Here is a 27,945-nt window from a genome sequence, read left to right as displayed (position 1 = left end):
AATGATCGGTCAATAAAAATGATCGATTTTACCAAGTGTTTTCTCCGAAGACCAAACGTCTGGGTAGGAGAGTAGGCCGACGCCCGATTAGGCCTAACTAACTTGCGCGCGGATGGCTGGCTGGATGGATGCCACGCCTAACGAAGGACTGGTTCGAGCAGTGGGTTTCAACCGAGCATACCTGGACACTAGACGTAACATTTTCCTGTCCAATGATCAAAAATGGCGCCTGGAACAACAACTCAGGTAGGAATCTTTGCTAAATATACCACAGTTGTAGTCAAATTAAACACTAAATTGTCGAGAAAACACTACACAGTTGTTGAAATAGCATTTTCTTTTTCTTTTCCGTTGCTTAAAGTTGTGTTTTCCCCCTGTACGCCTTGTTTAAGCGCCCCAAAAATCTAGGAGTCCACCATTAAATTGTATTTATTTTGAAGCGTGCTGTGTTGCTATGGAAGAAACTAGCATCGAAACACTTCATTTTCACGTTTCATGTTGGAAATATTTGCAACCTACAGTAAGATTATAAATTATCATTTACAAGTACCGAAAAGAAATCAATGTTATTGTTTGCATGGACATCAGCACTCTTGTACTTTTTAAAAGTAAAACTTAAGCTAAAACCTAAACTTAATCTTACTTATTTGGCGTGAGTAGAGTTCTAAAAACCTGAAAGAATCTTACGGCAATAGATAACTTAGAAATTTTGTCATTGCTGTGAAACATTTTAATGAAGGAATTGGTTGAAGTAAAATATTGCTCTTGTAATAAACTATTTCAGATGCAGGCAATCTACTGCTCTGCCCATGTTTTATCAAATGAATGCAGTCGGTAAACTACTCTGATATTACGAAAGTACTTAATCTTATGTCTTGTAAAAGCAAGTGCAGAAAGATTGTGATTTTCACCAAAAAATGGTATATCCCATGTGTTGTGGGTCTTCAAGAAGCTGTAGAGATGTGTAGTGAGGAGAAACTCCATTTTTTGGTCTGCATCCCCCTCCCCCTGACCCTCCCCCCTTGGTAAAGATGACAGGAACTGCAGTGCCTCAATTTTCTGTTGGTACCCTTTGAAGAAAAAAATCAGGGAGGGGGGGGGGGGGGGTTGATACTTTGCCAGTGCCTTTGAAAAAAAAAAAACAACCCAAAGCCTCCAATTTTTGCTGGCTCCTTTGAACAAGGAATCCTATAGATCCTGAGCAAAACCTTGACATCCTGGAGGAGGGGGACAGGAGCAGCTACAAATGGTTGCTTTAAGGTGATGTTACATAAGACCACTTGCAGAGACGATTTTCATTGCAAAATACAGTCACCTGAATGATTTTTTTGTCTAAGTTTTATTTGATTTTGAGGCCAATTCAAAGCTTGCAGCTTTCTGAAAGTCGTCACTGCAAACTGTCTCATGTAACATCACCTTAAAAACCTTTTTAGAATACAGTAACACAATTTCAAGTTTGGACAATGTGAAAAGTTGGCCGTAACACATCACAAGCTATGGTGAGTGTTTGTGCAGCTGTTTCAGCATACCAAACATGCAGTAGGGTGTGCTAGCTAGTAAGTTTGCCTTAATACTAAATAGGGTTGAACAAAACCAAGACACTTTAAGTCCTTGGTAAAATGTTTCCATCTTTGTCCATTTGCAACAAAAAAGCTTCAACTGTGGTCATAATTTGTTGAGACACTCTACCAAGATCACAAATAAATCATATCTCATCCATATTTACCACATACTCCTCCTACCCTCTCCTTCAATGTTGTATTCACAGCGTTTCTTTCACTCCTGCTTGCTAAAACAAACAAAAATTTAACACTGGGGAGGAGAGGAGGAAAGAAAGAAGGGGACCATGTCAATGTTAACATTTATGACTGACTATGTAGTTGTGACCCGGGGCAGGGGGTCATAGTTCTCCTTGAAATTTTTTGTGGGGTGTGCAGCTTGGTTCTGCAAACCTTGACCCTATTTCAGACCAAAATATGTTATTTTCCAGTATCCTTTGAAATCCTGACCAGGCCTTTACAATTTATTCATACCCATTTTCAGACCTGGTTTCTAAAATCCTTACCTGTTTCTGTAAAATACATACCCATTTTCAGACTTTCAGACCGAAATTATTAATAAAAATCCTTCCCTACAAACAGGGGACTTATTAGGTAGGGTTTAATAGAGTTTTTCACCTTAAGTTCTGTACAAATAACAAACACTATGAATATTGCGTTTCATTTGTACTCATTTTGTGCATTGTTTTTGATAGTATTACAGTAAGTGGAGTTGGAAAGTAATGCAAGTACTTGAATTTATTTTGACAGGATGCCAGTGCAGCAGACAATAGCAATGGACAACAAAGCAATACAATCATCTTCAATGCATCCAAAGGAGAACTGTTTACACCATCAAATGGATTTAAATCTCTGGTTCGAAAGCTGCGATCCAACTGGAAAGTTATCACGTATGTTATTCATTGACTGTTTGTTTTGCAAACGATTCAATTCATCCTTACTGGACTTCATCAGCAATGTGGAAGTTAATGAAAATAACCTTTATTTGAGCCTGGACTGTTGAAACTTGTGATACTTTGAATCAATAACAAACTAGTTTATTAAGGTGCAGTTTCTTTTATTTTGTTCACCAGTTGAAAGTATTATATGTTCATTTACTAACAGTAATAATTGACACATTTTTTAGGAACAAAGATGAAATAACCTTAGAAAGAATAATAATAGCCAAAGTTGTGATATTTGGAGGACCAAGAAGAAAGTTTACTGCAAGCGAGGTAAATTGCATGCTGTATTGTTGTTTGGTAACTTTGTTGGTTTTTTGGACTCTTGGTGGAGTTTCATGAATCCTGCAGAATCTTGAGTACTATTGGATTCTATTGTAGTTTAATTAAAACAGTCTTTGGAGTTGTCTAATAGGCGGATCTTTAATCTACATGCCTAGCCTCATTAGCTTTTGTTAGCATAAACATTACAAAACTGGCTACAAATAAAATAATGGTCTTGAAAGGGGTTGGGAAATTTAGTATTTTCTGAAAAATGAGTTTGGTTTGTTAAATTAAGTTTTTGAGAAATGAATGTTAAAAGTGGCAAGATTTTACAAAGAATGTTAGGCTGGCCACCCAGCCGCACATTCTTTGTAAATTTCACAGTTTTTGAAACCTAATTTCTCTGAGAATGTTCAACATATCACACTAATATTAACGCTGACTATCGGGAGTGACATGCTCTTTAAGTAAATATGATATCTATTTGTTCGTAGCTAATTGTTTGGTATATGCTAATGAGGTATTTGAATCAAAATGTATACTTTGATGTCAGTAAAGATTCTCCTGAAGGATATGTTCAGGGGCCCATTTCTCGAAAATCCCGGTAACTTACCGAGCCTTATAAGTGTATTTTTAAATGTTTTTAATTTGCCAATTACACAGTGATTACAGACTTGGTTCTTGGCCAATGTTTTCATAGAATTATAAGATTTTAAAATTTAGTATTCAAAGCTAACAAAAATTGACTTCTTTTAAGAAACATTTATCACCAAAGACACTTATCGGGCCTGGTAAGTTACCAGAACTTTTGAGAAATGGGTCCCTGGTCACTTCCAGCCTTTACATGTAGATTGAGAGAGACACGAAAAAAACTTACATCACTTCCTTGTGAATCATTTCATCTTGTAGTTTGATGCACTCAAACAGTACATCGAGAAAGGTGGCAGCCTGGTGGTTCTTTTAGGAGAAGGAGGAGAGTCTAGGTTTGACACCAACATCAACTTTCTGTTAGAGGACTATGGAATTATGGTGAATAATGGTGAGCAAATTTTGCTACCTTGTGCAAGACTGTTTGTCCTTGTTTACTCCTTCCTGATCTGTAGATAATTGGGCAGGATGGACTCTTCTTAAGTTTTAAAATTTTATTTTATTTTCTTTTTCAAAAAAGAAAAAAAAATTCTCCCTTACGAAAGGCAGTCATCATAATTTAACCATCTTTGTATGTTAAGGGCTCAGTATTAGTTAAACTATTTTTGCCCTTTCTCCATTCCATTTACAAGTTATGTTTCAAGCAATAACTTTGAGTTTCTTTTCTTACAGACTCTGTGGTGAGAACTGTGTATTACAAGTATTTTCACCCTAAAGAGGTTTTAATTTCTAATGGAGTCCTCAATAGGTAAATATACTGACTTAAAATCAAATTTCATAACTGTTTAAAATTTATGTTTGCTACATTTTGCATTTTCCAAGGTGGTATTACTTGTATTTAAAATGTTTTTGTTTGTATCACAAATTCATAGAGAGATAAACCGTGCTGCTGGAAAGTATGTTCCTGGATCATCTGACGTCGACAAGACTGACTTAGGACAGTAAGTATTAGTTTGAAACAACTTAATCACAATCATTGTCATCATAATCTCATTAAAGACAAGAAGTTTGGCTATAAAAGGGCAAGCCTCTCCTTCCTTTCACACCTTTGTGGGGATGAAATGTGCAGTTCCAGAAAATATCCATACTCCCCCCACAGAAGGTTTTTTGTTTTGCTCTCGGCTCCCGCCAGGAAATTCCAGTTTAGCTTCACACTTTGCTTCTAAAATTGTGGCTTTTAAGACCCCACTCCCCCAAGGAATTTCCGATGACCTTCCTTGGGGTGGGTATGGATTTTTTCTGGAAATGCACAATGCAAATTTAGACGCTATTCAGTTGTGGCACGTTGCGTCCTTTACAAAATTTCATAACATCACCACAGCAATATAAGAATTAAGTTTCTAATTGAGTTAACAGGGTTTATTTTGAAAACTAAGCCAATTTTATCAGTAAGGGTCATTATCTAATGATAGAAAAAGGTACATGTTGTTTGATAGTTGTTTATGTTCTTATGGTTGATTGACAACCAAGAGTGAGAATTGCCAGTCACGGCCCCTTTTATACCAGAATTCCCTGTTTAATTTTGAACTGTCCAGACCTGTATTCATTGAAATTTAAGGCCATTCATCTTTAGTTATTTTAATAACCCATGGCTTCACATCTGTTTTTTTTCCTAGGTCTCTCACATTTGTCTACCCATATGGTGCAACGTTGAATGTCGTCAAGCCAGCCATATCTGTTCTATCATCTGGCAGTGTATCATTTCCTCTCAACAGACCAATCTGTGCTTTTCACTCATCAAGGGTCAGTAGTTAATGCATTTAGCTACCTTGGAAATGAAAATCTGCACCAAAGAACTCAAAGAACTTGATTTCAGTAGTTCATCTCTAAAACAATCCCAAATTTAATTATTACTTATAGTACGTACTTTACTTAAATTTATATAATTTTATTATTATTTCTAATAAATTGTTACTTGAACTCTGTCTTAATTAGACAACCTCACAAGCTTTGCAGTACTTTAACGATAATACTGTCTTATTATGTTTAAAGAAAGGATGTTTTTCTCTCCTTCTTTTTATCCACGGCAGCAAATTATTGCTGAGTTTAAAGCTCTTTAATTACTTTTTCAAGTTATATTTTTCCGTTTTCAGTATTCAAAGGGTAAAATGGTTGTGCTGGGGTCTGTACACATGTTCAGCGATCAGTATCTTGATAAGGAGGAAAACGCCAAGGTTGAGGTGAGTACATCTAGATAGATATATAGTTTATTAATAAGAAAAACTCATTGCCACCAAAGGGATGAATGATGGCTGGTTCCTTACAATTTGCAATGAGCTTCCATGTTCCAGTATCAATATTCTGTGGGACTTAAGAACTGAGATAAAAAAAAAAGTACTACTTGTGGGAACAGTCCTGATTAAAGGCATGACTCAGATCGTGTGATTCAATAACAATGATAATATTTTTCACTCGGAACTTGCGAAGAGCGGATTGATAAGAAAGTTCTTCAACATTGCTTTGTAAGATGTTTGAGTAGAAATGTAGTCGTGTTTATTTATTTATAAATAAAGTTGTTTTACCTTTTTTGTTTGCTCCTCCAGGATGTAGTATTTCAGTGGCTCACAACCAATGACATTCAGCTGAACAATATCGACGCAGAAGACCCTGAGGTACAAATGATCATTTAAACAGAATGATTTTATATTAAACTTGCCATTCGTGAATTTAGTAATTAATAATATTTTACCTCAGCTGGTATATAACTTGTAACATTTTCCCTGACTGTGTGTATATTCTTAAATTGTATACTCCATGTGCAGGTATCAGACTACCACTATATTCCAGACACTCCTAGGATGTCAGAAAGGCTAAGAGTTTGCCTTCAAGAGGGAGATGAGGCAAGTGAATCCAAATGTCAATATGCAAATACAAATTCCCTTGCCTATCCCCATACATTTATTGTAGCAGGAGTAGGGAGAAGATGTTAAAATATCAGGTGAATTCACGTTGCATGATCATATTCTTCGTTCTCATAACTTTGTTGAACGATTACGCATTGATATTACAGAGGAATTTGTTGTTGATTACCATTTGAAGGGGTGCATGGAAAAAAGCTCTAAGTGACACCTGATAGACTGCTAGATCCTCCTAACAAATTACGTTGTTCTACCTTCTATGAACAAAGGAGAACTTAACGTGAGATCAAGAATCACTTAAAGCCTCTGTATTAATCTTTTTGATCATCAGACTTAACAGTTGAGTGTGTCATTTGCTGTTTCCTCCACAGAGTGTGGGAAGAGACATTACGAAAATGTTTGATGAGGACCTTTTCAAGCTTGACACCAGTGTAGTTCCAGCTGCCATAAGGTAAGCTTAAGTCAAGAGTGAGAGTATGGTTGTGCTGACCAAATGAAACTTAGGAAGGAATTTAGTACCTTGATCAACCTTGATGTTTCGGGTGATCTTTATAGTAATATATCAAACACGAGGAAGAGTGTTTCCTCCTATTTCCAAACACAGAGAAGTAGGTTGGAAAAACGAGGCGCAGCTGAGTTTTTTTAACCAACTTCCTGGTGTTTGGAAATGGGAGGAAACACTCTTCCTCGTGTTTGATATAAGTTACATCAATAACAGCTGGTTAAATACACTTTTGGTGTTATATTTCAGAGCATACGAGGATCTGAGAGTAAAGCATGAACCTCTGCTCTTGATCACTCCACAGTTTGAGACTCCTCTTCCACCTCTTCAACCTGCAGTAAGTGTGAAATACTGATGTCTCACTGAGACAAAAATAATCTTAATGGATTTAAATAGTGCTGTTTTGTGCAGTTATGATTAAATGCACTTTACAATGGAGGGGGTGGAGGCACAGTGCTGTAGGAGTTAGTGGTTCGGACTTTCGATCTCTTCAACCCTGCGATGGACTAGCTTCTCAACTGGCGGGGGGAGGGGGGAGGGGGTAGCAATCCTCCTAGTTGCTACAGAAACCAGGTTAATCTCTGGTCATGTGGGACACTTAAGCTCGTAGTGTGACTGATTTAAATAGTGCTGTTTTGTGCGGTTATGATTAAATGCACTTTACAATGGAGGGGGTGGAGGCACAGTGCTGTAGTGGTTAGTGTTTCGGACTTTCGATCTCTTCAACCCTGCGATGGACTAGCTTCTCAACTGGCGGGGGGAGGGGGAAGGGGGTAGCAATCCTCCTAGTTGCTACAGAAACCAGGTTAATCTCTGGCCATGTGGGACACTTAAGCTCGTAGTGTGACTGATTAGGTTCTGATGAGGAATTCTTCATTCTCAAGTTCATGTTGAGCTGAGCTTAACTCTTTTCTTTCTTTGTATTGTAGGTGTTTTCTCCAACATTCCGTGAGCTACCTGCTCCAGCACTGGATCTGTTTGATCTTGATGAGAGCTTCTCCTCAGAAAAGACAAGACTGGCACAGATAACCAACAAATGTGAGTAACTTGTGATTACTAACCTTTAACTCAGGACTAAGGTGAGAAATAATTTTATTTGCAAGGCTTGCCAACTAAATGTGACAAATGAACAAATAATTTATTGTTATGAACCAAAAAGTGCTGCAGGAAAATTTATTTATTTACAAAACTTCCACTCTCACTAATTAACAGCAGACCCTCAAAATTAAAACTAGGAAGACAAGGGACTGCACAACAGAGCAAGGCTCCATATTAAGTGCATCCATTAAAATGCTCCTCACTAGTTCTTCTCTGAATAGTTATCCACAGAATCAAACGCCAAACTTAAAGGTTCACAGTGCACTGTCCACTCTCCCTGCTTTTGTCTAAGTATTGAATAAAGGATGTTCATTTGATGAATTAGTGGGTTGATCTAAATTTAAACTTGGTTGCACAGATCCCCTCATAACAAAGGGTCTTGTATCTTTTTCCCTGCTGTAGGTACTGAGGATGATCTTGAGTATTATGTCCGTGAGTGTGGTGATATTCTTGGTGTCTGTAGCAAGCTGCCATCTGACTGCAGAGATGCCAAACACATCTTGGATTACATCTTCCATCAAGTGGTGGAATTCAAAAAATTAAATCAGGTAACTAAAATGCCTCTCTATTGTTATGCTTGATTTCCAGCCACGCTGGGGGAATTGGGCGATTCCAGAAAATATCCATACCATACCACGGACGGCTTTTAGGATTTCCGAAGGGGAGGGGGGGTTCACGATTATGGAATTCCGAAGGGGAGGGGGGGTTCACGATTATGGAATTCTGAGGGCATGGGGGGGCCTTTGCTCGTTTTTTAATCAAGGAAATGCTGTTTTCGAAGTTTTGATTCGAAAGATTAAAGTACAATCAAGCATAATTATGTGCAGCGTACTTGTAGCGATCGCGCGTGTTTCCATTCTCAGCTTGTGAAACAGCGGCCGAAAAAGGTGCAATCCTTTAATATCGCTTCCTTCACTGTTTATTACTGGGTTAAGTGGACAGGTAGTCATCTTTGAGAGGAAGACACGGTTACGATTTGAAATGAAGAAAACGTGACATCGCCTTTTGAGATTCGATGATCTCGATAATATTTATGCAAATTTGTAACGCTACGCCAAAGATGTAAACAAAGTCTGCTCAAAGGCAAACGAGCGGCCACGTTGAAGTTTCCCCGGTTCCTTGCCGAATTTTACCGTAGACGTTGTACGTTTTTAAAAAAGGAAATGCTTTTTCCGAAGTTTTCATTCGAAAGATTCAAGTACAATCAAGTATAATCTTGCACAGCGTACTGCTTGCGCAGCGAAGATATTTCAGAAGCGATCGTGTTACATTCCGCGAAAAAGCCGCAATCTTGTCCACGTGCTCCGGCGTAAGAGTCGATCGATTGGAAGGCTGCTCTTGTATGAGGGTTAATGACTGCTACTTTTTTCAGTAACATTTTGTAAATAAAGTAGATAATTACAAAACAGCAACGATGTATGTTTACTCGTGAGGGACTCGGGCACGTGGAATCGAACATTCAAGACGCGCATCGAGTGATAAAAATCTGCGAGTCAGCGAGCCATGCGAGCCAAGGGGTGAGCCATGCGAGCCATGCGAGCCGTGCGAGCCATGCGAGCCATGTGAGTCACGCGAGTCATGCGAGCCACAGTATAAATGTTAAGAATTTTTATTTGTTGTATTTACATTCACATAAGAACAAGAACAAGAGCATCGGAACAAGATGAATAACATCGCAATATTTAATTCGTACAGTGGGACAACGCAAACCATCATATTTCAGTTTTTTGTTACAGTCAACCCAGGTCACGCGTGAACGATATTTTTATAATTTGAACGGAGTGTTGAAATTTACATGTCAGTTTTGAAAATCGCCAACGAGATTTCAGAGTTCCCGTATAAATTTCCCTGGCTTATTGACTATATAAAGCTATGAATTTTTCTTTACACTGCAAAATTGAATATTTCAAGAATAACAATTGTTTCCCAAGTATTTTGATTCTTTTTTTTCAGTTAATGCGTCTTTTTCGGAACGATTTCCAGAGAAATGTCCAACATTCCATTCACGCGTCGGACATTACAAAGAGAAATTCGAATGTTCATTTCATTCTTGGAAATACTGTTCACGCGTGACCTGGGTTGACTGTAATTGACACGTCAGGACTGATTGTCAGTGTCATTCCAATCTTGTAAGGTATGATAAATGAGTACTCAAAGATGAGCGAAGTCAATATTGTTGCACTAAATTCAATTTGAAAAGAAGCAGCGTAACAGAAGCATTTGTCGTCAGCTGGTGGGTCGAATGCTATCTCGAAACCAGCCTCTGCCACTCTAGTGGCGAGTTTTGAAGAAAGACTTCTCTAAGGGAAAGGACAACCACATGCAGCAGTCAGCCAACCGACAGAGTTCTGATAACTCTGATTCTCCACTAAAGACCAAACCTGTTAAAATGGCGCGATTTACTCACCATTCTTGACGCCAACACACGGAGTCGAAGTGCTGTTCTTTTCTTTTTTTTTTTTTTTTTTTTTTTCTTGAATGAAGTTCCACGTGGATATCAATGAATGACGTGTGTCAATAGATACCTATTCGAGTAGCGGTGCAGCCGTATGTTTTTCTCGGATTTTTTTTCCCTGAAGTCTTAAACCTTAATAAATTTTTGCGTATTGTTTTTTATTTTTTTGCGCATCTTGGGCGATTTTGAATAGGCAAAATTCTCTCCAAAATTATAACAAAAACGAAAAAAAAAAAAAAGAAAACCAAAGAAAAAAATTCGTCCAATATTTTCTCACGCGAATGTAAATAAAACAATTAAATAAAAATTCTTAACATTTGCACTGTGGCTCGCATGGCTCGCATGACTCGCGTGACTCGCATGGCTCGCACGATGGCTCGCATGGCTCGCTGGCTCGCAGATTTCGCAGACCCACGCGCATCACATATCACTGATAAATTTGCATAAAGTTGTTTTCAATGTAGTTGACAATCGGTAATTTTCTTCTTCCTCGCTAAAAGCGTTTGAAATAGTTAATACTAGGTATTCGTAATGTGGTAATTGAAACCACAAGTTTTCTCTTGATAGCGCCTGGAATCACAGATACAATTTTATTTAATTGAATTTTTGGTCCAGAAACTGAAGCCGACTGAAGCATGGATTTTGTGCGGGTATAAAACAAGGGGTGAAAAGAAATAATTTTTGTTTTCATCCAATGCGTTGTTCTAGTTTCCTACTTTTCCTAAAGGAGTTGAATGGCACAAGAAAACAAAGAGGAGTAAAACTGCCGTAAATGGTGTTTATTATTATAGCCAAATTCGGACTTGAAAAGACCATTTCACGGCCTGGCCACTAGCGGTAGGTTTTTCTTGTTGAAGAGTAAAGCTTGTCGCCTAGCGCCGCTAGATCGCAGCCCTGAGGAGGCATAAATTCATGTTCGTTTGTTCATATAGGCGTTGCTAAAATCGAAAATGTACTTCCCAGAAAAACCGGAAATTGTGAAGGGGAGGGGGGGTTCACGATTATGGAATTCTGAGGGCATGGGGGGGTAACGCATTTTGGAATTTCCGAAGGCAAGGGGGGGTTAAAACATGGAAGCCGTCTGTGGTTGGGTATGGATATTTTCTGGAATTGCCCATTGACCCTGTGCTTATGGCAAGGAAAAAAGAGAAAAGATCCAAGGAAGTGGAAAAATCAAGCCTACTCTTTGCTATTTCAGTTACTTTTTTGTGCGAGTGCAATTATTTATGCTTGAAGATACTATATGTGATCATTACTATTAAAATCCAGAACCATCTGATGATTAATTATTTTAGAATAGTGAATAAATGAATAATACTATTACAAGACAAAGGTGGTTATCATTGTTTTGAAACCAAGTTTTGGTTCATTACAATGAGAAAATTTTTTACATTAATATTTCGGCTCTATTACAGAGTCATAGTCATCTAATAGACCCTAATAATTATTAAGTTTCAAAGAAATCGACAGCTTATATATCAAAGCTAATTTATCACTTCAATATTTTATTCATTTCCTCGTCAATATGCCTAATTAGCCTTGATATATAAGCTGCCCATTTGTTCAACTTAATATTACATGACTATGACTCTGTAAATTATAGAGCTGACAGAAATGTATTTTATTCTTCTCATAATTGTAATAAACCAAAGATTGGTTTTAAAACAATGATAATCATTCTTGATCTTGTTTTTTTTTTTATTTTTTATAATAACTACTGATTTTTGTCTTTTTTAGGAGCTCCCAGATGAACCTTCCAATGAGCCTATGTTCATGGATGCAATGTAAAAATGCTAATAGTTGGATGAATTGTCCTTTTAGCTGTGTCTGCCACAGGACACTACGGCCACTTAAATGTTATGGTCAAGATGTATTTATTATGGTTCTGTATGTAGACCACCCTGGTTTCAGTGGTTTTCATTTTTTTCTTTCTTTTTTAAACAAAACTGTGCTATTGCCCATTCCCAAGTTCAAATGGAGACTGGGGAGAAGTTTTTTAACTTTCATTTCAATTTTTGTCTGCTTTTCACTTTGTTTTGTGATAAAAACGTGAATCTCAAACTCATTAATAATTCATCAAGCCAAAACAACGCAAATCACTACTGTGAAGGAGGTTTAGAGATGTGATCTTAATTATCATAAAATTTTGTGCACTTTTGCTTCGAATTTATCCAAGAATTATCAATAGTTTGAGAAGCTATATCAAACACTCGAAAGAGTGTTTCCTCCGATTTCCAAACACCGAGAAGTAGGTTGGAAACACCTCAAAGTTGGTTTAAAAAACTCGACTGCGCCTCGTTTTTCCAACCTACTTCTCGGTGTTTGGAAATCGGAGGAAACACTCTTCCTTGTGTTTGATATATTACCTCTAGGACCAGGGTATTTTGCATGTGAGCTCAGACACCACATTTTCTGAACCATTGTCATGTCCACGTTCCCTGCTGTACCATGCATATAACCAACCAAGCACCAGGCTATGGTTTTGTTTTGCCTGGTCATGGGGTAACTTGTAAACTTGTGAGTAAAGAATGTCCTTTTTAAGTTAAGCCTTTACTAATAAAATTAAGTCACGTTAAGTGATTTGTAAATATTGTGAACATTGAATAAATTATAGACTACATTCAAAAGAAATCTTGACTGAAATATGTCAGTTTGAAGTGTGAACTTCAAGGTATATTTAGTTGAGACGACATGCAAGAGTGATTTTTACCATGTTGTATGCCCTGCTTAACCCCTTCACAATGCTGCCCAGGTTCATAATAACGGTCCAGTCTTAAAAAACCAACAAAAAAAGGAAGGTACATGGCATTAATCCTACATGCCTGAAAATTTAATTCACTTTTTTTTTTCAAATTGTAAAGTCTTTCAGCTAGTTGCTGTTCAAGAAAATATTCAAGCTCCCCCGCAGGTTTCTTTCGCTTGAAACCTTACTCCACTTGAAATTTACAGTTTTTGTGTTCACCCTTACCCTCTTAATTTCCGGTGTAAACTACATCCCACCCCTTCCATCCACAACCTCATCGCCGACTTCCGGCTTTTTATCATTTTGATCAGGGAGAGGTCTGGGAACAAAACCAAAATATTTTCACACTGCGAAAAAATATCGATCAATGTTTTTATTTTGACGGTGTGAACATAATATAATTTCTACAACAAAATCACGAAAAGGGTATAAAAGGCATGGTTCTCTGGGGAAATTTATCACGCTTGGCGAATTTTTCCAAATTAACGTCTACAGCTGAGAAGAGAGCACGGTTGTCATTCCAGGCTTGGAAACATAGGTAAGGTTTCGCCTTATTTTTAATTACATCTCTTATGCAGCTTACATAAAAACCACGCTTTTCTTACGTTTTACAATTATTCAGGCATTTTCTTAGTTGTATTTTAGGCAAGATGATTGATTTTATTTTCTTTCTGTTAATGCTTTCACTCTCTTTGGCCGATGATGACTCGTGTGAATCGAACAGTGAAAATTGCAAAGATTTTGCCAGAGATAACCGCAAGTTCTACACTTCAACGCCTCGATCAAATATCATCAATATCTCCTCAACTTTGACTCTTAACGATGGCGTGAAAATCCCCATTTTTGGCCTGGGTGTGTATCAAGCTGGATCAGGCGAAGAAACTCGGAATGCAGTTCTCAGGGCTTTGGAAAAAGGCTACAGACAAATTGATACAGCGGCGAGATACATGAACGAAGAGAGTGTTGGCGAGGCTATAAGGCAGAGTAAAATCCCAAGAGAAGATATTTTTGTTGTCACAAAGCTTTATGACGATGATCATGGCTTTGACAAGACATTGGGAGCTTTCAACAAGAGTTTAGGAAAATTTGGATTGGAATATGTGGACTTGTACCTGATGCATTCGCCAGTTCCCGACAAAGTTGTACCTTCTTGGAATGCCATGGTCAAGTTAAAAGAGCAAGGGCTGATTAGGTTTGTAGAGCTCTGTTTTGAGATGGCATGCTTAACATTCCCAATATATTGGAGCTTTTTCATATTTTGTGTAGCCCCCCCCCTCCCCCCCCCCCCCCCGTCCTTGCCCCCACTATCTGTAATTGAATCCCCCTCTCCAAAAGGACAGATTTTAAATAAAAGCCCCAAGCCATCCCCCTTCCAAGGTAGAAAACATGAAGGAAATACTTTATAACTGATGTACAATATCAGTCTGTTTGGCTACGGGAAAACTTAGGTTAGTACACGACCTATTACTGTATTGAGGTAAAAGTTTGGAAAAATGTTCAGTTTTGTTACAAATTCATAATTTTAAAGAAGCCCCCTCCCCCTACCCCAATCTCTATTTAGCAAACAAAAGAGGAAAAATTGAAAATAAACCTGGAGGGTTGTGATATTTATTAAATAAATCCAATCAGAAAGACAATAACCAAGGAAAATTAATCTAAATAATAATTTACTTTAGAAGGAAATTATGCTCGACTTGTTTTTATTAAAAAAGACCCTGGTTCTTTTTGTTGCCGTAGATCAATTGGTGTATCCAATTTTGGCATTCACCATCTTGAGGAACTGAGAAAGTACTCCACCGTGATACCATCCATCAATCAAATTGAGGTACATCCCTTTTTACAAGAAACTGATGTGGTAAATTACTGCAAGAAACAAGGGATTGTTATTCAAGCTTACTCACCACTGACAAGAGCAAAGAAACTTGGTCATCCCATGCTGAAGGAGATTGGAGACAAACATGGAAAAACCCCTGCTCAGATTTTATTAAGATGGTGTATACAGAAAGATTATGTATGTATTCCCAAGTCCAGTCGATTGTCCCGAATTGAAGAAAATGCCAGCATATTTGACTTTAATTTGTCTGATGAGGAGATGAATATTCTGGATGGATTGGAAGAGGGGTTCAGGACAGGCAGACCTAAAATACAGGAGCCGTGGAATGGCTAGTTATATTTGAGCCTGACACTAGGGACACTTTTCCGACACTAAACTATTGACCCTGTAAGCCCTAACAGGGACCAGCATCAAATTTCTCCTTGTAATGCCAACGTTTATTCAACCACTGAGATCATGAGAATTAAGGATGTGATCACCTAAGGTGAATTTTCTTGATATTATAATAACTTCTCCCCAGTACTTTTAAAACTAAATTATGGGGACAAGATAGGAGATTTTGTAGTTTGATATTAGGGGTTAAAGGGTTAACTGAAAACTAGAGATGGCTGAACAGTAGGCAATTGCATTTTTACTCAGCCTTTTTTTCTCTTACAAGTTCCAAAATCTGTTCATAAGGGGTTGATTTTAGGCAGATAAATAGTTTTCTAGTCTGGGATGCAAGCCTTCTTATTACCGTCAGACAATGTTTAGGTAATTGAAAATGACTTAAAACATGGTTTTGTTAAACACTGTCTAAACTGTCTTCTAATAACTGACTCACTGTGTTTTTCTCAACCAACTATCCCTTGTGTGGAGGGGGACGGGGGGAGGGCTGCTTTAGCTGGTACAATAAACTTCCTCTACCACAAACACTGGCTACAGTGTACCTTGAACCTCTCCTTATCTCAAACGGATACCCATTTCTCTGAGTGAATTTTTGTTTTTTACAAACGTTCAAGATGGACTTGGGCTGGAAATAGCCCAATTGGACAAAATACAAAATTTGCTACATGTATGACTGTTTAATAGTATTTAAAAAATAGTCAATCAAAATTAAGCTCTCTAAAAAAGCCATCAAGATCCCGACTCTGATGGTTGTTATTTAAACATGTTAATAAGAAATAATTAAAGGCAACATTTATTAATGGTGTTAACACAGTTTATTGAAAAATGTTACTACTTTTGTTTTTATTATTTTAGGGTACAAAATGGTTGTATATTATTGTAACAGAACTGAACATTCTCTGTTCTAAGTGAAGAACATTATTTAATAATATTATTCAGATTTTGCACTTTCTGCTATTTGCCATATTTATACATAATTATATTTTGTGATAATGTAACAAGTGCATACTTCAGAGCAAATTACGAGGCAAACTATGTTTATAATTTTAATACATGGGTACAAAAAACAGTTTAATTTATTGTCCAATCTATCATCTAATCTGCGTACGGCTTCGTGAGTCAGCTGAGGGCTACAATAACAAAGTGGCAGACTTTTACTTCAAAAATGGTAAAATCTGCTCATCGAAGAACTTGTCTGAAAACTGCAGGTGATCTCCAATTGCAGTGAGGAAGTGCAGCTTCTTATCTTGGTCCATTTGTTTCAGGCCCAGCAAGTCCTATAAGAGAACAAGTCAGTTGCATTTTAGTTTCCAAATCTCATAAAAAGACAGCAAATACAGTTTTACAATAACTGTCAAAATTCTGTCACTATTCTCTTACTAGCTGTTGTCTACATTTATAGAGTGCAGACAATAAAAATGACGTCAGATGTAACAAATGCGCTTTCTTGAGGGAACTAAAGCCAATTCCACTTATTTTTTTCCATGTCATTGCACAATGATGCCATAAAATGTTCAATGGCAGTGAAATCACTCACCTATGGCTTGTGGTTACACTTGATTTTTGAACATTTTATTAAATCAATTTGTGATTGATTAGAGTACAGCCCATAGAAAACTGCCGTCAATTTGTTAATTGGAGGTTTTTATTAACAAGGTTATTAAAAAAAACTACTAACACCTATTGATTTTCAGTGTATAGTAACAAAAGCTGTGGACTTACACTAATTAATAGTCAAGAAATGAGGGCTTCAGGCTACAAGCTATCTTCTTATGCATTTATTTAATTTTTTCCATTTTGTCCTTTCCTTTGTTCTTTATCACACAAAAAGGTTGATTACAAACGTTAACATTGTTTTACATGTTATTTCAATTCGTACACTTGTAGCTCATCCAACAATACTCACATCTTGGTACAACTCGCTTTCCTGTAGAGTGTACTTTTCTTTTGCTTGTCCAGGCTTGTAGAAACCAAACCACTGTCCAAGAAATCAAAACAAAAAGAGTGCAATTCAGAATGACCGTGTCATTGGATCTTCCTCCCCATGGGGAGAGTAGGGCGAGAGGATAAGGCAGTAGGGAATTTGAAATATCTCCAAATGAGTGCAAAAATGTTATGAAGAGAAATATTTAGGTGATTGATCTTAGTTAAGCTCCAATCTATGCAAGCAGGTTGCAATAGCTTGAATTGAGGCTAATTTATGAAATATATAAAATAATATGGTCTGTTCATTAGCAGTGCAATGAGAGTAATCTGGCAATGGCAGCATTCATTGTGTTGTTCCAGAACATATCCAACCCTCCTCCATCCCCACCATGGAAAGTCCACCCCACCCCTCAAGGGGGTAGGGAGAGGAAATCAGCCAACCCAAGTTGCATAACTACTCTGTGAAACACTTTTCGCCAAGGGCCATACTCCAAAAATACTTAATAGATACCTATGCCAGTTATTTTGATCAGTCAATTTTTTTTTTGTTACAGCAAAAAACAGTTCATTACCGATTGTGTTTAATGGTTAAAGTGCTAGCCAAGGATAAAATGTGTAGTGACCTCTTTCTAGGGAAATCCACTGTTGGGATAACCTTCCTGGCTATAACATAAGACGAATACACACCGGGAATGATGTAAAGTTTTACATACCTCAGACTCCTTTGGAACGACCATCGTATCATTAGCAAACATCACCATCACAAAGTTCTTTAGTTTCATCAGGTTCTCCTTGTATTCAGGGTGCTTCTTCTGAAAATTCAAGTTTAGTTAAATTGATTAAAGGAAGGACAGTGCAACTATGCCAAACTAATTTACATCTGTCAATATTTGTTATTTTAAATGACATTTTTCAACAGTCCTACTGTTATCTTGATTTGAAATTAACACAAAGTGCAAAGTTGAATTTATAATGCTACACTGCAGAATAGTACAATAATAATAATAATAATGGTAATAAATGAATATGTTGAAATTTGCAAGCATATTATGCCTCCAAAGTCTTAGATGTTATGGCTAAATCTTCAGAAGGTAGGCTATCCCCTTAATTTTTTTTAGCAAATAACTGGAGACCCATGCCTTAATTTTCCTGAGAGATGGTGTATGGGGGGGGGGGAGGGGTCCCCACAAGCTAACAGCTTTAATTATCATCGTGTTTAAATAAAGATTATGTAGGTATGTATGTCAGGTGAATTTCTTGTGAATGAGTTTTCTTTACTCTTTTACCTCCTTTTCTTGATTTATATCTGCCAAGAAGACACTCTTTTCCTTATATTCTTCCTCATTCAGTGGGTCATGCCAGTATTCTGCCTGAACAAGGCTGGTGAAAAACATTTAACATTAAATTTTAATGAATAATAAGGTATAAAATCAACTTTGTTAACAAATAATTATTTATGTTAAAAGAAATTAAGGTATGATAGTCAGGACAATGGAAAAATGGAAATATATTCAATACTCACAAGCTTTGAATCCAGCTATATAACATCACAGAAAAAAAAAAAACAGAATAGAATGTGAATAAATTATAATAATATTATAATTGAGGCATGATGACAACTTGTAAAAATGCAAAGAAGCAAGATGTATGACAGACCACAACATACTAAAACAAGAATTTACACTACATGTATTGTATGTACATGTAGAGTAGTGTAAAGTTTCTATTACAATGAAAGCATTAACTAAAAAAAACTAAAACAAGAATAAAATGCCCAGAACCCTCTAAGAAACAAAACAAGCCCAAGATGAATAAATGCACAAGCCTACAGGTATTTCTCAAGGTCTTCTTATGATCACTTGGAATACAGCTGCGCTGTATTTCATTAAATTTTGATTCATTTGAAGAAGAGAAAATTTACAACTGTCAAATCGTTCTTACATAACAACTGACATGATGACTAACTTACCACGTGATGAAAAACATCTATCGTTAATTTATCAACAGTGAGATACAATACCTATTATAAGCTCCATAATTCAACAGCTTTCTGACATAGTCACAGATGGTGGAGTTGTCACCAGGGCAATGAGGGAATCCATAAACACCTGGGGGAAAATATCACAGCTGATTATGTAATGTTTAAAATACGAGCAGCAGTGTTTAATCGGGATTTTAGACCCTATAAAACACGTGCAGCAAGGGTTTTTGAATGGCTTCAAAAACATTCCTGGAAAAGCGTGTGTCAAGAGAGTTCGTGAGTTTGTGAACGTTGGAAATAAACATACAAGAAAAACATTAAACACCACATACTAATAAGGAGGAGGTTTTATTGGGTTTTAAAACCACTGCATGTGACGTTTTATCGACCATTTGATAGGTCAATGGGCTTATGAATTATTAATGAGTTTTTGTAGTGTAAATCAGAGGATATATGCTTGTGACATTTGTTGCAATACACACTGCCTCTGACACAAATTTGTTTTGTACTCTCATCTAAGCTTGGAATTGAGTTCATAGATTCACATAACATGTATGACCATTACTCATGAACCTCCATATTGAGTTCTGGTAGCACCAGTATATTTATATTATTTTGATTGTTCACATACTAGTGTCTCACCTTGATGTTGTCCACCAAAACTAACCAGATTAAACATCGGAGGGTTGGGACATCTCTGGGCGACAGCACGTCTAGAGTTAAATAAATAATTATTAGAAAAAACTTATTTACTCCAATAGTGACACATGTATAGTTCAAACTTGGAATTAAATTTTGATTGTCTGTCCCATGAAGGAAGTCCGTTGCCAACTCTGGTTGACTGACATTACAGTAAGTGCTGTTGAACATTACAGAACACTATTTACCATGTGCCAGATACATTAAACTTTTAAAAAGACGGATTTGATAAAAAATTGCAAGAGATCCAACTTTGCTGTCTTTCTAATTTATCTGAATAATCAATAATAATAATAATAATAATAATAATAATAATAATAATAATAATAATAATAATTTATAATAATGAGCTTTTTCAATCATCAAAGTATTTTAGTTAGCACTGTAGAGCTATAATTTGAGCACACTATAAATCAGTGAAATAAATATACAAACTGAACATAACATTTGTTAAGAGTCCCGTCTGGTAGGAGGCAAGCCAGTTGACTATTTACAAAGTGTAACTTTGTATTTGAAAACAGGGCTACCATGAAACAAATCCAAGTGGTCAGACCGGGACTTAAACCCAGGACCTCTGCGTTACAAGTCTGGAGCCCTAACCTCTAGGCCACGCCACCTCTACCTGCTCTTAAGGACGGTGCCTACTAAAACCGAAGTATTTTTGCGCAGTTTATGACTATGCGGATAAAGCAAATCTTAGCAAGGCCTATTGGAATCCAAAAAGAAAATTTGGGGTAACCACGCATTTTTCAGAGATAATTAAGCAACAATATCTCTAAAAAGTGCCAAAATATAAAGCCATGTATGGGATTTTTTCCTAAATTGAAGCTTCATTTTCTCTGAAAAATGCATGGTTACCCCCAATTTTCTTTTGAGATGCCAACGACAAATGGTAAGTTCTGCTTTCTCCGTATAGTTTTAAACCGCGCAAAAATATTCCTGTATTAGTAGGCACCACCCATAGGAAACCTGAGTATCTCGCAATGCGCAGAACGTATCCGCAGTAACAATAGTAGGTACCGTCCTTAAGGCAAAGCCTCCCCTTCTTGAGGTCAGAGCTTCTGTTCACCATGCTACACCAATCAAGTTTGATGGAATGAAGGGCTCGTTCAACTGTCTGTACTCACAAAAACTGTCCACCTTGTGAAAATCCAAGAGCATTATATCCGTCCTTCAGCTTGGGATCAGAAGCAACTTTGTCACAAACCTGTTTGACCTGCCAACAAAAAATGATTGTTCAGGCAATGAGTACTAGCTAAAAACAGAGAATTACTTTTATAATATTTGTATATTAAATAAATGGGCAATATAATTTTAAAAAATTACCTGATCATTGGCATTCATCAAGAACCCATTTTCCGTATCCTAAAAGAAACAATAATATTACAACCAGAAAACAGTTGTCAATAAAAGGGTTTGGAAGAAGAGGCAGTGCCAAAATGTATCAAAAGGATTTGTAAGTCAAAAGTAGATCTCTGTTATTTTGCTTATTGTCTGAATACAATGCTACTGAATATGCTACTTGTCAACAGTGACCTTCAAAGGAATGAATGTCGCTAGCGGCAGATCCAGAACTTTGTGTAAGGTGGGGCCAGGCCATCATCCAGATCTACCACTGGCCATTTACTTCTCCCTCAACCAGGGGGAGGAGGGGGGGCAGGGGGTCTCTAGAAGTGCTGAGTATTGTTGGATTCCATGAAGTTTACGTCTTACACATAGACAGTCTATGTGACCAATCTAAGATTATAATATTTATACCAGTTCCACTAAAGATGTTAGGCCAGTAAAAACACTATGAAAGCTTCTTGAGAGCAAGAATACATGAAAGTACTGTATTAACCTCTGAAGGGTAAAAGCAAGAATATAAATAAACTGTGGTATAAATATTATAAATTATCTTAGATTGTGAATTGGGTCACAAAACAAGATTCTGGGTTCCTTTCAAAAACTTCCATTCACACTAAAATTAACGTTAGAATCCCCCAGTCCTCAGCTTTATTTTGAACTACACACAAATTGTTTCCATTTCATACACTTTCAATGCTTTGTGGTGTTTAAAGTAAGGGGAACAGACTAGAGGCTGCACAAAATGGCTTGAAGACACGAGCTGCCTGTTGTCTTTCAGTCAATATTTTCAAGTTCTAAGTTGCCGGTAACCTTCACTGTAAATGCCCACCATAACTCAACCTGTGTCTGGTTGCTAAAGACAGCACTGCTGACTGCCTTGCCTTCATAGATACTGCGCCTTCATAGTATTTTTTCAGGGTCCTCAGTATTTACTACGCAGGTGTATAACACACTGAGTGGCACTGCATACAGATCATTACACATACTTCTGACGCTACCTGAAATATTGAATCACCAATCATCAGTGACCGCACATAAATGCCAGGAATCTTTTGCTCCAACATGCTCTTGATGGAGCCCATACTAAGAGGATTGCAGCATGAGTCCCCTGAAAACGTAAAGCACTCTTGTTTTGCATCACATGTAAATATTTATTAGGATGGTACTCCATGTTTTCCAACCAGAATAGCTTTCAGAATGGTAAGTTATAGGCACTTGACTCAATTTCCCAAAATATAGCAAAGTGGTGAGAGCACTCGCGACGCCTCCCACCAGTGTGGCCTGGGTTCAATTCCCGGACTTAGTGTCACATGGGTTGAGTTTGAAGGACAAAATTTAGGACTCTTGAGTGCCAACTGGGTGCAAGACTAGCTAGCAAGAGTCGATCATGAAAGCGAAAGATGCTGGCTTCTATTTCCAAGCATTCACCTCAGCTTATCAATTTAATACGAATGTCATAACCTGTACTAAATCTTACGGTGTGGCCTACCTAGAAACTGCACTATTTCTTTCAGTAAATGCCTCTGTACGCATGCAATCCTGATGATTTCTGCTTTACTCCGCAGACTAGCATAGCAGTGCTCAGGGGATCTATAAACCCACAAACTGCAAACCCTGTAAGAAAGCCTGGCTGTACCACTACATGTACAGACAAGAACTTTTGCTTTACTTTTAAGACAAGTACTTTTATTTTTAATTGTAAACAAAGCACGTTTTTAAGTTACTTAGGGCCGGGTCGCACTACAGGATAAAATTGGTTTTGTTGAGATAATATTTCGCTCAAATTTCTGTTTCCGGTAAAAAAATGTTTTGTTAAGTCTGGGTCGCACAGTCAACTAGTTATGTCAACCGTGTGTCAACAGAAGAAGATAAAATTTCATCTCCCGCCAAAAGTGAGTCACATAATCACGCTGTTTACAACAACATGGAACCACAACGGGCAGCTTTCGCTTTCCTTGGAATGATATTTCTTTTAAAATGTATGGAGGTTAGAATTGCAAGTACTTTTAATATGTATGCTGGCTACAGTCTTCATAACCTGAATACTCAACTGGCGCTGTTGGAGTACGAGCGCCAAGTCCGGCAACGTAGACGACGAAGACGACCCAATCCATACCGTTGGCGATTGCCAAGACCAAATGTGTCTTGGTTTGAAATACATTTCAGGGACCGAGCAATTCCTGCGATGTATTTCAAAAGTCAACTTCGAATGACGAGGGATACGTTTGATGTGCTTCTAAATGTGCTGCGTCCATTTCTTTTGAGACAAAACACAGCGCTGCGTGACTGTATTCCTCCAGAGAAGGTACTTGCCCTCGGGCTTTACCGTCTTGCACATGGAAACTCATACCTAACGATAGGCGCTACCTTCGGTGTAGGGAAAAGTACCGTGATTGAAGCAGTGCAAGATGTTACTGAAGCGCTGTTTGAAGTGAGAAATGAGTACATAAAATTTCCAGTTACCGAAGCAGAGACTAGAGCTTGTGTTGAAACATTTGCCGAACTCTCTGATCTTCCCAATATTGCCGGGGCTATTGACGGCACCCATATTCAGATAAAGGCACCCCTTGAAAGCGCCGTGGACTATTTCAGTCGATATCATCAACATGATTTCATAGTCCAAGGGGTAGTGGACGGTAGAAAAGTGTTCCTCGATTTTGCTGCGGGATTTCCTGGCAGCCTACACGATGCACGAGTATTGAGGAACAGCACGTTGTACAGACGCGCAGAAGGCGATGAAGTTCTGAGAAACCCCACTGCACAGGTTGGTCATCATGTCATTCGGCCTTATCTGGTGGGGGATAGCGCTTATCCACTAGTACCATGGCTGCAGAAACCATTTCCCGAGGCTACTAGAGACCGGGATGAGATTGCATTTAATAAAGAGCTGACTGCCGCTAGAGTGTCTGTAGAATGTGCCTTTGGTATTTTGAAGAGCCGATGGAGGATTTTAGCTAAGCGTTTAGACAGTAGCATTGACTTTGCAGTCAAGAGTGCAGTAGCCTGTGCAGTACTCCATAACTTCTGCATAATGAACGGTGATGAATGGGAAGACGAGGATGGAAATGATGGTGACGATAACGCGGATGATGATGTTAATACAATGCACGATGGAGATAACGTAAGGGAGATTTTAAAAGAATATATTTCTTCCTTGTAAACCTGGCTTTTATTATCGTAGAAGTTTAATCGGTAAATCCGACTTGTACGTAGGCTACCAAACAGTAAACATTTAGAAGAAACAAAGTTACTGGCTCAATGATAATCAGAACAGTGCAATGCTACAAATGGCAATTAATTTTATTGTTGAACATCTGTTATTACTAGTGAAAAAAAACGCAAAATATACTTAGTTTATCCGAAATAAAACAATTTAAAATTTCATTTTCCTTTTAATGTCAGTATAATTGTCTTTTCCTGTAAGATGTATAGTTCGTAACGCAAATTAAAGCAACGCCATGCTTAAGCTTGTAATATACATAATAAAAATAGCGGTAAATTTCAAATTACTTGTCCTTAAATGCCTGGAGAAAATTCCCCATAAACTGATTCATAAACTGCATTTGCTGCATTTGCATTTCCTGCATCTTTTCCATACAAGAAACCACCCGCTCTCCTTGACTTTTGATGTCATCAATAGTGCGCTTGTGGTGCACTTCGTACTCTTCATCGTTGGCATCCTCCAACTTCCTTTTTCGTTTTCCTTGCCCCTTCTTTCGTTCTGTGCGAGTCTTCGGCGTAGCAATGGTCTCTTTTTCCCGGTTTATTTCTGGGATCACATTCACTGAGCTTGTCTCGCTATCTGAGGAAGACGATCGCGTTGATGAATCATGAGCCCCTGCGTCTAAGACATGGCGCAAAGTCACGATGTCACGGCACCCCAAAACAGCATCGATCTCATCGTAGAACACAGATTTCCTTAGGTTTCCACCCGTCTGATTCTTGTTCCACTCTTTCTTCTCTTTGTAGGCATCGATTAAATATTTCATTTTTCGTTGGCACTTATCGATTGTCTTGTCGGTGGCAAACTTCAAGTTTATCAGCTCGGCAATGTCCCGCCACGCCACTCTCGAATCCTTGCTATTGAGCTGGTCCTGCTTATCTGCCCAGAGCTGGACCAAGTAGCTCTGTTGTTCGTTAGTCCACCTGTCGTACCTCTTGCTTGAAGCAGGGCTTGTTATCTGAATCTCTTCTTCGATCAGCGAAGGGGTTTCGCCGATGGAGCTGGAGTTGGAACTAGAGCCAGAGCCGCGAGGGTTGTACGCCGGATACAGTGCAGAATATGCAGGGCTGAAGGTCGGCTGGCTCATCGAATGAACTCCTGGACGGTTGACATCATTTGCTTGTCCGATGGAAGCTCGCTGATTGAATGGAAGGTAACTGAAAGCACCAGAGTTTGCATATGGCCACATAGGATCCATCTCGAGAAAATGGCGCTAAAGTCGCAAGAAAATTGATTTTACCGCGCTATTGATTTCTATTTACGTCATGATTGACGTCTTAAAAGCTTTTTTGATGTTTTGTGACATTTTGGCGAGGTTTAGAGCTCGCCAATTTCAAGTGGCGGTATCTTTGAACATTTCGTGCATTCCGCTCATTTTTGTAATTTTTTTACTAGAGGTCGCACTAGCAAACCCTATATAATGACAGATTTTTTTGCAAAATAAACAACATTTTACGCTAGTGCGACCCGGCCCTTACTTACAGTACTTACAAGAATTGACAGAAAATTAGTTTTACACTCTTACGTATCTGGCTGATCAACTTTGCAATTTCACGGAAAAGCAGTTATCGCGTTTACTATAACTGCAATAATGATGCGGGAGAAAACCTTGGCAGCGAGATAAAATTTAGGAATCTCGAGTGACAGCTCGGTGAAAGAGTCGATCACGAAAGCACAAGACGTAAACTTCCATTTCCAAGCTTTCTAACTCGGCTTATCAGTTTAACACGACTGTCGTAATCTGTACCAAATTTTACAGCTCGTTTCTACCTAGAAACTACCCTGTTGAATCATTTAGCCCAAGCTTTTGTCAGCTTTTGACAAGCTCTGGTAAAATTATGTAAAAAAATAACCAGATCGATCCCCGCTATTTATTGCTTTCTTTAGGGATCCACACGATGCATACTACTCACCCATGCCATGCCAAATTACAACAGGTATTGCTCCATTGGTAGCAGTAAAGCAACAACCCAGAATTGAAGCTAAAAGTAAAGCAAAACACTGAAAATGTCGCTCCATTTTCCTTCTTCCGAAAGGCGATGGCGCTTCAGCTGAACAGGAAGGAAAGCGCGTGACCTGCAGCAAACACCTGTCCCCAGGGTCTTCTCGGTTTTGCAAACTAGGTCACGTGAGAGGTGAGGATGGTAGCACCCGGAACTCCTCCATGTTGCGCGCCTTCATTGACATTTTTGTTTTTCTTTCACGTAAAAGTAAATAAAAACATAAAATTAACATAAATTAATGAATCAATACTTTAACCCTGGCTGGGTAAGACGACATAGCCAGAAGCCAAATGGCGAAGATCGTGCTCGCGAAAGAGAGACTGCTCTCAGTCTAATCTGGAATTATCTGTACTCAAAGCTTCTGAAATAGACAGCGAGGGTCGCTTGTGATCAGACGCTGATCGATCTCTGACTGAACAGAAGAACAAAAGATTGTTCTGGAGTTGATGGGCTCACGAAGTCGATTCAGCAAGGGAACCTCCGCATCTGTGCAGAATTACGATCCAGGATCTCAACCACAACATAGCCCAGATGAAGTACTTAGCAATATTTAAACAGTAATGATGCATTAGAATGGGAAAAGATTTATAAATTGCTGTTCAAGGTTACTTTGGATACCAGACCGCGAGAATTTCAATATCAAAGAACAAATTCTCCTATCTTGTTCCCATACGTTTTCTTCTAAAAATTTACATTTACATTTACATGTTATTTGGTCGGTAAAATCAATTTAGATATCACACCAACCATAAAAATAAATAAAATTAGCAAATGAATTAAATACAGATATATCAATATATAAAATAATGATAAAAAAGTCAAATAAAGAAAACTATATAAACTATATACTAATACTTAAGAAAAGCTAATAACCTATGTTTAAATATTTCCAAAGAGGTTGACGAAACAATGGCCTCTGGGAGGCAGTTCCAGTCTGCTATAGTTTTTGGGAAGAACGAAAATTTAAAAACGTCTTTATTTGCATATGGCAGGCGAAATTTAAATTGATGGCTTCCCCTCGTGCGACTCTCGGAGTGTTGAATTAAATATTCTCGGCTATCTATATCAATAAGACCATGACCATTATTTGCAACGAGAATTTTGGAGAGAAGATATTAAAATATCAAGAAAATTTACCTTGAGTGATCATATCCTTAATTCTCATGACTTCGGGAGTTAAATAAGCATTGATCTTCCAGGGAGAAATTTGATGCTGATACTTGGTGACCAACAGCCTTTCGAAGAAAATGAAGAACAGCCTGTTAGACTTTCTTGGCACAATGGACCGAATCTGCTCGAACATCTCTTCATATCTTGCCCAGTTATTATCAAGGAGCTCTGGACCGCAGATCTCAATTAATTACATGACAAGAACGTCAAAATTCTTTCACTCACTTTCCGATGTTGATAAGATGTCTGGTCTTTGAAAAACAAATGATTGATCTTCTCTTATTGAATCATATTATAATCACTAAGC

The 27,945-nt window shown here is 37.9% G+C and overlaps 4 protein-coding genes and 1 long non-coding RNA gene across 7 annotated transcripts; 3 read left to right on the top strand and 2 right to left on the bottom strand.

Moving 5' to 3' along the window:
- The first annotated feature begins 132 nt into the window (after nt 1-132).
- On the top strand, nt 133-12,585 carry LOC146452575 (intraflagellar transport protein 52 homolog). Of its 2 annotated transcripts, XM_085097589.1 has the most exons (16): nt 199-246; nt 1,434-1,499; nt 2,310-2,449; nt 2,686-2,773; nt 3,674-3,803; nt 4,085-4,160; nt 4,285-4,353; nt 5,029-5,155; nt 5,506-5,592; nt 5,956-6,024; nt 6,175-6,252; nt 6,642-6,721; nt 7,022-7,109; nt 7,702-7,810; nt 8,273-8,418; nt 12,063-12,585. In XM_085097589.1, exons 2-16 carry the CDS (start codon nt 1,497-1,499, stop codon nt 12,111-12,113), a joined length of 1,341 nt encoding a protein of 446 aa, XP_084953715.1. In that variant the 5' UTR covers nt 199-246; nt 1,434-1,496; the 3' UTR covers nt 12,114-12,585. The 2 variants fall into 2 exon arrangements, with proteins under 2 accessions (XP_084953714.1, XP_084953715.1); XM_085097588.1 differs by lacking the exon at nt 1,434-1,499 and having other exon boundaries at nt 133-246.
- LOC146452576 (uncharacterized) lies at nt 8,469-11,302 on the bottom strand. The gene is made up of 3 exons (XR_014859657.1): nt 10,845-11,302; nt 8,548-9,356; nt 8,469-8,513 (listed from the first exon to the last, which is right to left on the bottom strand). It is a non-coding gene; the product is annotated as an uncharacterized LOC146452576 (long non-coding RNA).
- An 819-nt stretch (nt 12,586-13,404) lies between the features above and the next one.
- LOC146452574 (9,11-endoperoxide prostaglandin H2 reductase-like) lies at nt 13,405-15,940 on the top strand. Its single transcript, XM_085097551.1, has 3 exons — nt 13,405-13,606; nt 13,793-14,260; nt 14,806-15,940. The coding sequence occupies exons 1-3, from the start codon at nt 13,506-13,508 to the stop codon at nt 15,233-15,235; spliced, it is 999 nt and encodes a 332-aa protein (XP_084953677.1). The 5' UTR covers nt 13,405-13,505; the 3' UTR covers nt 15,236-15,940.
- Nucleotides 15,941-16,081: 141 nt separating this feature from the next.
- Nucleotides 16,082-26,557, bottom strand: LOC146452572 (palmitoyl-protein thioesterase 1-like). Of its 2 annotated transcripts, XM_085097555.1 has the most exons (11): nt 26,379-26,557; nt 22,241-22,350; nt 21,222-21,260; nt 21,023-21,111; nt 19,839-19,909; nt 19,236-19,323; nt 18,738-18,752; nt 18,502-18,595; nt 17,929-18,027; nt 17,196-17,267; nt 16,082-16,566 (listed from the first exon to the last, which is right to left on the bottom strand). In XM_085097555.1, exons 1-11 carry the CDS (start codon nt 26,482-26,484, stop codon nt 16,444-16,446), a joined length of 906 nt encoding a protein of 301 aa, XP_084953681.1. In that variant the 5' UTR covers nt 26,485-26,557; the 3' UTR covers nt 16,082-16,443. The 2 variants fall into 2 exon arrangements, with proteins under 2 accessions (XP_084953681.1, XP_084953682.1); XM_085097556.1 differs by lacking the exon at nt 18,738-18,752 and having other exon boundaries at nt 19,221-19,323.
- Nucleotides 23,276-24,552, top strand: LOC146452573 (uncharacterized). Its single transcript, XM_085097553.1, has one exon. The coding sequence runs from the start codon at nt 23,428-23,430 to the stop codon at nt 24,400-24,402; it is 975 nt and encodes a 324-aa protein (XP_084953679.1). The 5' UTR covers nt 23,276-23,427; the 3' UTR covers nt 24,403-24,552.
- Nucleotides 26,558-27,945: the final 1,388 nt, after the last annotated feature.

This window comes from Pavona decussata, unplaced genomic scaffold, assembly GCF_977016875.1.
Source record: "Pavona decussata unplaced genomic scaffold, jaPavDecu1.1 SCAFFOLD_366, whole genome shotgun sequence".
In the NCBI taxonomy this organism is placed as follows: Eukaryota; Metazoa; Cnidaria; class Anthozoa; order Scleractinia; family Agariciidae; genus Pavona; species Pavona decussata.
The sequence above is the reverse complement of the archived record's forward strand: the minus strand, read 5'-3'. Positions and strand labels throughout refer to the sequence as shown.